This window comes from Myotis lucifugus, unplaced genomic scaffold (genome assembly GCF_000147115.1).
Source record: "Myotis lucifugus unplaced genomic scaffold, Myoluc2.0 scaffold_106, whole genome shotgun sequence".
NCBI classification, from domain to species: Eukaryota; Metazoa; Chordata; class Mammalia; order Chiroptera; family Vespertilionidae; genus Myotis; species Myotis lucifugus.
The window spans coordinates 241,145-250,315 of NW_005871154.1; the positions used below are offsets into that span (position 1 = coordinate 241,145).

The 9,171-nt window shown below is 35.5% G+C and overlaps 1 protein-coding gene across 2 annotated transcripts in view; it reads right to left on the reverse strand.

Annotated features, from left to right (window-relative positions):
• Positions 1 to 3,228: 3,228 nt before the first annotated feature.
• Positions 3,229 to 9,171, reverse strand: part of NAALAD2 (N-acetylated alpha-linked acidic dipeptidase 2) — a 47,054-nt gene continuing 41,111 nt past the window's right edge. Inside the window, exon 19 of one of the 2 annotated variants that reach the window (XM_006092869.3) lies at positions 3,229 to 3,684. In XM_006092869.3, the coding sequence (XP_006092931.2) occupies positions 3,495 to 3,684 (190 nt within the window). In that variant the 3' untranslated portion in view covers positions 3,229 to 3,494. Of the gene's footprint in view, positions 3,685 to 7,837; positions 8,290 to 9,171 lie in introns of those variants that run through there. The other variant, XM_023757361.1, reaches the window with a different exon arrangement.

Genomic DNA, 9,171 nt, shown 5'->3' on the forward strand with positions numbered 1-9,171 from the left:
TATATTTTGTGTTTCATTGTGACATACAATAAAGTTTAAAAAACACTAGCAGCATGAGTCTAATTAGGCTTTTATTTTTTTTACTTTATCAACTTACATATTTTGTTATTAACCTCTTATCAGATAATATAGTTTACAGAAGTATTTTTTCTCCCATTTTGTAGGTTGCCTTTTAAATGTTTCTTTTACTGTGCAAAAGTTTTAAATTTTATTGTAGTCCCATTTGTTGGTTTTTCCTTACGTTATTTGTGCTTTAGTTGTCATATCTAATAAATTCTTGCCAATACCCATGCTAAGAAACTGCTTCTCTACGTTTTTTTCTAGGAGTTTTATAGTATCGGGTCTTATGTTTAAGTCTTTGATTAATTTTGAATTTTTGTGTGTGGTGTAAGATAGGGGTCCGATTTCATTACTCTGCATGAGTTTATCCAGTTTTCCCAGGACGATTTTCCCAAAGTACTCTTTCCCCATGGGATGCTCTTTGCTCCCTTGTCAAATATTAGTTGACCACATAAGCAGGGATTAGTTCTGAACTGTACTCTATTACGTTTGTCTGTGTCTATTTTTCTCGCTAGTTACAGTGATGGCGAACCTATGACATGCATGTCAGAGGTGACACGCGAACTCATTTTTTTGGTTGATTTTTCCTTGTTAAATGGCATTTAAATATATAAAATAAATATCAAAAATATAAATCTTTGTTTTACTATGGTTGCAAAGATCAAAAAATTTCTATATGTGACACGGCACCAGAGTTAAGTTAGGGTTTTTCAAAATGCTGACACGCCGAGCTCAAAAGGTTCGCCATCACTGCGCTAGTACCATACTGTTTTTTATTGCTGTAGCTTTGTCACACACAAAGTGTGGTACCTCCAGCTTCGATATTTCTCAGGATTGGTTTGGCTATTTGGGGTCTTTTGGGGTTCCATACAAATTTAACGATTGTTTTTTTTTTTCTATTTGGTGAAGAATGCCATTGGTATTTTGATGGGGGATTCCATCGAATATGTAGATGACTTTGGGTTGTATGACATTATAGTAGCGTTCTTCCAGTCCATAAGCATGGGATATCTATGCAAATTTTTGATTTTGTTCAGCAAAGTTATGTAGTTTTCTTTATAAAGATTTTTCACTTTCTTGGTTGAGTTTAGTCCTAGGTATTTTATTGTTTTTTGATGTTGTGAATAGGATCGTTTTATTTCTTTTTCAGATGTTTCATCTTTAGTGTATTGAGATGAAACTGATTTCTGTATGTTGATTTTGTATTTAGTAATAATTTTTACTAAAATTATTTTCAGTCTTTTGGTTGAGATAATCTGTGTTTAAAATCTCATCATATGTGAATAATGACAGGTTTACTTCTTCCTTTTCTATTTAGATGCCTTTTATTTCAATGTATTGCCTAACTGCTATAGCTAGTACTTCCGATGCTATATTGAATCAGGGTAGTGGGAGTGGGCATCCTTGTCCTGTTCTTGATGTTAGAGAAAAAGCTTTGTTTTTTTCCTCCATTGAGTGTTATGTTAGCTCATTTTTGGCCTTTATTGTGTTGAAGTGTTTCTTCCATATGCAATTTCCAGAGGGTTTTAATCATTTAAAAAATGTTACATTTTGTCAAATGCTTTTTGCATCTGTTCAGATAGGCGATGTTTATCCTTCATTTTATTAATATATGGTGTTACATTTATTGATTTGCATATGTAAAACCATTTGGCATTACAGGGATAAATCCCATTTGGTCATGGTGTATAATCCTTTTTATTTGTTCACGAATTTGGTTTGCTGATATTTTGTTGAAAATTCTTATATCTCGATCCATCAGGGATATTGATCTATAGTGTTTTTATGATATTCTCAGTACTGCCCTCAATAAGTTTGAAAGTATTTCCTCTTCCTCAAATTTTTTGAAGAGTTTGAGAAGGATTGGTATTAATTCTTTGCATGTTTGGTAGACTTCACCAGGAAGTCGTCTCTTCTGGAGTTTTCTGTGGAGGGAGGTTTTTGATTGCTCATTCAATCTCTTTGCCCATTTGTAGGCTGTTCAGGTTTTCTATTTTTTTGGGATTCAGTATTGCTAGGTTGTGTTTCTAGAATTTTATTCATCTCTTCTAGGTTATCTAATTAGCATATAATTTTTCATAATAGTCTCTTATGGTCCTATGTATTCTGTAGAATCAATTGTGTCTTTTCATTTCTAATTTTGAGTCTTGCTAGAGACTCATCAACTTTTTTCTTTACAATGAATCAGCTTTCCGTTTCATTGATCCTTTGTATTTTTTTTCTGATCCCTATTTCATTCATTTCCACTCTGATCGTTATTTCCTTCCTTCTGCTAACTTTGAGGTTATTTTTTCTAGTTCCTTGAGATATAGAATTAGATTGTTGAGATCTCTGATTTCTTAAAAAATATATTTTATTGATTTTTTACAGAGAGGAAGGGAGAGGGATAGAGAGTTAGAAACATCGATCAGCTGCCTCCTGCACACCTCCTACTGGGGATGTGCCCACAACCAAGGTACATGCCCTTGATTGGAATCGAACCTGGAACCTTTCAGTCTGCAGGCCGACGCTCTATCCACTGAGCCAAACCGGTTAGGGCTCTCTGATTTCTTAATAAATGCATTTATCACTTTTAACTTTGTTTTAGGAACTGCTTTTGCTGAATCCCATTATTTTTTATGTTATTGTGGGAAATCAGTGAGATACCCTCTGGTAATATTGAGATATTTAGGAAATGTTTATCCCTAAACTAAGTACTCCCACTGTTTGATTGTTTTGTTGGTTAGCAAGCAAAGGTACCAGGGGAATTTTCTCTTGCAGTCAAACTTTGGTCACTTCTTATTGTAGTTAGTGTGCCTGCCTATAAGGGCTTTTTAAATTTTTATTCTCAACTCTTTTTGGCTAATTGAACATCCAAGCTTGTTGAAGCTTTAGTCAATTTACCCATAATTCTGGGTCAGTAATCTCTGCATAAAAGTTTACTGGTGCTGATATAGTTTTATTTAGAGGAGGCAAAAGATTTGTGGCAATGATTTTTTTTTTCCTATCATGCTTATTATTCAGTAGAGGTGAAGCTATTTAAAGAATATTTAATTTTTCTCTTCAGTAAATACCTAGAAGTGGAATTTTAGAGTCATAAAGTAAGTAAGTATATGTTTAACTTATAAGAAACTGACAAAATTGTTTTTCGAAAGTGGTTATACCATTTTAAATTTCTACCAGACTGTCTGAGAGTTCAAGTTCCATGCCATTTTTTATTTTAAGGAATATTCAGTTATTTTGTCTCTTTCTGCCGCATGAGTGGAGTTTTTTGTTTTATTTTGTTAATAACACACATGATGAAGTTACGCATTTTTAAAGAACCTGAACACACTTTGCAGATGAACAAGGTAGAAGTCTAAAATCAAATATGACATGAAAAGAAAGATGAAACACGGATTTTATCCTCAGACTTCCAGTAATACTTTTAATGGATGGCCACTTGGCTGACCTTACTATACCACTTCTTTCAGTGTTTCTGCTGCTGCTTGGATTGTAAAGGCTGCAATAGAAATGTGTTTCTTTACTTCTGTCCAGGCTGAACGTGGGTCTGCTTTATTTTCAATATCAAACATAGCATCATAGATCCCAGGAAATGATTCTCCAGCATATTTGTTGTGCCTACTTGGAGCAAAGATGATGTGCCTATTAGGAAAAAAAAACATAAGACAGGTTGAGCTGAAAACTATACAAATATATCGTATATGCCTTTTTAAAAATGTTCCCTTTTGTTAGATCACACATTAAGTAATCTTTCTCTCCTGGCATTCACTATTATTACTCCAAAATGAAGACATATAATTGATTTGAGATACTTATGTAACAGTATAATTTTAAGCAAAGAAAGGAGCTAAGATCTGTCTCGTAAATCATACCATGTTACCAACCCATATGGTTGGAATGGAACTAAGTTCTTTTAAGTTTGTGCATTAGTTGTCTAACTGCCTAGACTGCCACAGTGTAGAAGGTGTGTTTTATGGGTATATTTAGTGAGACAGAGAGGAGATCGAAAACAGTAATTTATCTTTGTGTTGCCCATTTTAGAGTTTCAAAAAGAATGACAGTTGTTCCCAGTACTCTTTAGCCATTAAAAAGCAATACTGAAGAAGCTTGTTATTCCCAAAATATCATAGATGGTAAGGATAATGAAGCCCATTCTACAAAGATAAAACTATTATATATGGGTTGCCCGCAAAGATAGTTAAGTTCTCATATGAAGGAAAGTTTTGCAATAGATTTCCAACTTCATCTCAGTGGCTCAAGCTGCATATTTAATGAAAGTTTCATCAGAAATTCTGTCCACTAAAATCCGAGTTTCTTTAAACTATATGAGAATACTGTATGAAAAAATATGGAACTGTATTAAGTCAGTGTTAATGATCAAAGATAAATTTATAAGGTTAATTACTTAGATTTCCAAAAGTACATCAGGTTTTATCACTCTTGGCTTTTAAGTCTTGCTATGGTTTCAAATGGCTCTTGTTTACTAAAATGAGTATAAGTGCTATACTGTAAGCATTGACATAGTGACCTATATACAAGTTGAGGTATTAGAAATACGGGTCATAGATAGTCCTCAGTATACTTACCCTCTTCTGAAGAATTGTGAAGGGAGAGTGTAGTAAAACATCATTGACAGAGGAATCAAACCTTGTTTGAATCATTGACCTGGCATCTAATACCTCTGTTGTCTTTGGCAAATTATCTAACTTCTCTAAACTTGCCCCATAGGTGTAAAGATTTACTCTTAGCAACTTTCAAATATGCAATACAGTATTTTTAACTACAGTCATGCTGTACATTACAGTCCCATGACTTAAGTTTGTAACTGCGAGTTTGTAACTTTTGACCACCTTCACCCATATGGCACATCCCCCACCCTCTGACAACCACCAATCTGTTCTCTGTATCTACGAGCTTGTTTGTGTGTGTGTGTTGTTTTGTTTTAATTCAATATATATGTGAGATCATGTGGTATTATCTGTGTCTGATGTATTTCTGTTCCATTGATTTGTGTTTGTGTGTGTTTCTGCCAATGCCATTCTGTTTTGATTGCTATATCCGTGTAGTATGGTTTGATATCAGGGTGTGTGACACATCTTTGTTCTCTTTTCTTAGGATTGCTTTGGCTATGCGGGGTCTTTTGGTCCCATACAAGTTGAGCACTTTTTGTTCTATTTCTGTGAAAAAATGCCATTGGGGTTTTGATAAATATTGCATTCATTTTGTATATTGCTTTAGGGAATATGGACATTTTAAGATGATAAATCTTCCCATCCATGAGCATGAACTATTTATTTGAGTCATCTTTAATTTCCTTCAATATTTTATAGTTTTCATTGTACAGGTCTTTTACCTCCATTCTTAAATTTATTCCTAGTGTTTTGTTTATTGCAGCTATAAATTGGATTGTTTTCTTCATTTCTAATAGTTCATTGTTTGTACATAGAAACACAAGCTTTGTATATTGATTTTTTTTTTTTTTTTCTACCCTGCAGTGTTAATGAATTTATTAGTCCTAACAGGTTTTGGTAGTCTTCAGGATTTTCTATAGTATGTTGAAGAATAAAAGTGGCGTGAATGGCCATCTTTGTCTTATTCCTGAAAAGCTTTCAGCTTTTCACCACTCAGTATATGATAGCAGGCTTGTTTATATATAGCCTTTTATTATGTTGAGAGTTTTTATCCTAAATAGATGTTGAATTTTGTGAAATCCTTTTTCTGCATGCTATTGAGATATGACGTTTATCCTTTTAATGTGGTGTATCACATTGATTTGCATATAGTAAACCACCCTGACATCGCTGGAATAAATACCACTTGATCGCGGTGTGTAATTCTTTGACCGTACTTTCTAATTTCATTTCCTAATTATTTTGCTGAGAATTTTTGTGCCTATGTTCATCAGGATATTAGCCTCTAATTTTGTTTTCTTCTGATGTCCTTGTCTGGTTTTGGTGTCAGGATAGTGCTGAATTCATAAAATGAGTTTGAAAAGATTGATATGTATTTGATTTCTAGATTGGCCTATTGTTCAGTAGCATGTTTTTTAATCTCCACATATTTGTGAACTTTCCAGTTTTCTCTTGTAATTGATTTCTAGTGTCATACCACTGTGGTTGGGAAATTTGCTTGATATGATTTTAGATGTGTAAAACTTGTTTTGTGGCCTAATATATATCTATCCATCCTTAAGAATGTTGGGGGAAAAATGTTGTATGTGCACTTAAGAAAAATGTGTTTTCTGCTTTTGGATGGAATATTTTATATATATCACTTAAGGCTGATTTTGTCTGTTAATCTATCCACCCAAGTAAGTATGGTCTTGAAATCTCCGATTTACATATATATAGGTGCTCTTATATTGAGTGCATGTATATATATATATTTAGTTGTTATTTATTCTTGAAGTCGTCTTGGCTGATATAAGTAGAGCTACTCTGTTTCCTTTTGGTTTCCACGTGTATGGTGTATCTTTTTCCATAAGTTTCAGTTTGTGTGAGTCCTTCTCAAGTGAGTCTTTTGATTGGAAAGTTCACTGTTTAAAGTAAATATTGGTATGCACTCATTGCTATTGTTTTGCTGGCTGTTATCAGTTCTCTGTTGCTTCTCTTGTGGTTTGATGACTATTGGTATGCTTAGCTTTCTTTCTCATTATCATTGTGTATATACTCTAGGTTTTGCTTTGTGACTGCCATGAGGCTAACATACAATAATTTATACTTTTATAAAAATGTATTTACTCTCCCACCAAACAGATTTTATGGGTTTTTTTGTTTTATCCTTGTCCAAGGATATGTTTGATTTTCAGAGAGAAAAAATCGATGTTAGTTGCCTCCCATACATGCCTGACCGGGGATCAAATCCGCAACCTTTTGGTGTATGGGACGGCGCTCAAACCAACTGAGCCATTCATTATGTTTTTGATGTCATATTTTACTATTTTCATGTGTAAAAATGGGCCACGAGACACATAAGAGACTCTGGAGCACGGAAAAAAAGCATAAAGACAGCATCAGCCATCCAGCATGTCTGATATGGTTTACAGTTAACCCTTAGATGTATGTTTAGTTGGAAACCTACCCCTCAGGCTGTAGTTGATAAACTTATAGGCCTCTTTCACTGCAAGACTGTGCTTCTGGGCCTCATGCAGTGAGGGTGGGAGCTAGTTAACACATTGCGTACCGCATAGAAATCTCTAAGACATACGCCAGGGACCGCACGTTTTTGGGCAAACTGCACGTTGTTTAAATCATAACTACAGGTCATAATGCACTTTAGGTGTTGTTTTTCAATAATTATTTTTATTTACAAAAACAATTAAAGTTCCTAGTACTTTTTTAACGTATGGTACTGCGTAAAACATTTTCCTCTATGAAGAGGGACCAAACAAAATTTATGTAAGTATCTAGATTCGCTCCTTTTTCCATGGGCGGCACAAACTGCAGGCTCTCGTAGGAAATTTTTTCTTTCCACTCGCTGGAATACACATAGGTTCATGCTGCTTCATATCACCTGACAACCTTTTGGGTGGATCTTTACAAGGTGCTCTCCTTGCACCCCCAGGGGAAGGGCTGGACAGATTTGTCTCTGGTTCCCGAGAGCCTTCATTATTGTCATCCGTTATCCAGTCTCTCACCACCGATAGCAGAAACTGTTTATACTTCAATTTTGCTTGTGGATTGAGGACGTTGTACACTCTAAATGAATTGGCAGTGAGATGACCCTGTCCTTTCATTAGTCCAAGGCTTGAACCTGGCCAAAACACTGTAACCGCGCCCCACGTGAAAAATGAGAACACTCGTGTACGGTCCTTAACAGATGGCGCGCGAAACACGAGAAAACTCCTGAGCAGTATGCAATGTGTTAAGAACTCCTTCTCCATTGGTTACAGTCCTGTGGGACCAGCCAGCATAAGCCCCACTAGCAGATAGCCAGGCAAGGTAGAGTTGCCCCTGGACAGTAGTTACACAAATTGTGGTGCCAGACAAAGGGTATACCCTCCTTTCTGGGAGAAACCACTAAGCTGGAGTGAGGCAGAAGGAGAGCACAAATACTGCTTCCACCAGCTTCCATCCCTGAGAGCAACTCCATATGCTTTCTCAGAAAGGCTGGGGTGTGTAGTAACTTGTAGGTGGTGACCTCTAGAACCAAACCTTCGAGGCTGTTCCCTGGGCAGCAGCTATAAAAACCAGGACACGAAATACTGGTGCTTTGCAGCTCCAGAGAGGGAGAGCTTAAACATGGTGCCTGCCAGTAAGAGGAGGAATCAGCCAGTAAGAGGAGGAATCAGAAAATCCATATTCTAGTTAACAACACACATGTAAGTGACTTCCAGGGTGTTTTCATCTGAATTAAGATGGTGAAAACTATTCTATAAGGCTGTTTATCATTAAATAACATGTTCACTATGTTGCCTTTCTTACAAATATTAGGATTAGTATTAACATTTGACTAATCCTAATAATAAACACAGGATTTTCAAGTCTAGCTTTGCTACATACCAAGTATAACTTGGGCAAATTATTCTTTAAGCTTCAGGTTCCCCAGAGGTAAATGGAGATTATAGTTGCTTTCACCCCCATAGGCTTGCAGATTTAAGGTAAATAGAGGATAGCTCAGAGACACTCGGTAGATGGCTGCTATTTTTATAAAATCATAAATAATATGAACTTAATGTTTGATACCAATGAAATACCCATTAGTTAAGTGTTTACAATATATCATTTTAATCCTTTGCCTGTTATTTATAAGCAAAAATTCTAGGTGGAAAAAGAGGCAATTCCTTCAGGGGAAACATGAGAGCCATCTTCAAAAACCTAAAATGTTAAATACAAATAAATCTAGATTTAATCTATTTGATTTTGGAGAACAGAATCAAAGGGGGAAATTTATAGGAAAAACTTCAAGAGGTAATAAGCACCCCATCCATCACCAGAAGATTCAAATAGCAGCTGGATGTCTAGATACAGGCACACCTTGGAGACTTTGCAAGTTCAATTCCAGACCACCACAGTAAAGAGAGCTTTGCAGTCTTTTATAAATTGAAGGCAAAACCCTCTACCAGCAAAAAGGGCAACATGTGTGAAGCTCAATACAATGAGGTTTGCCTGTATCTGAGATCCTATAGAA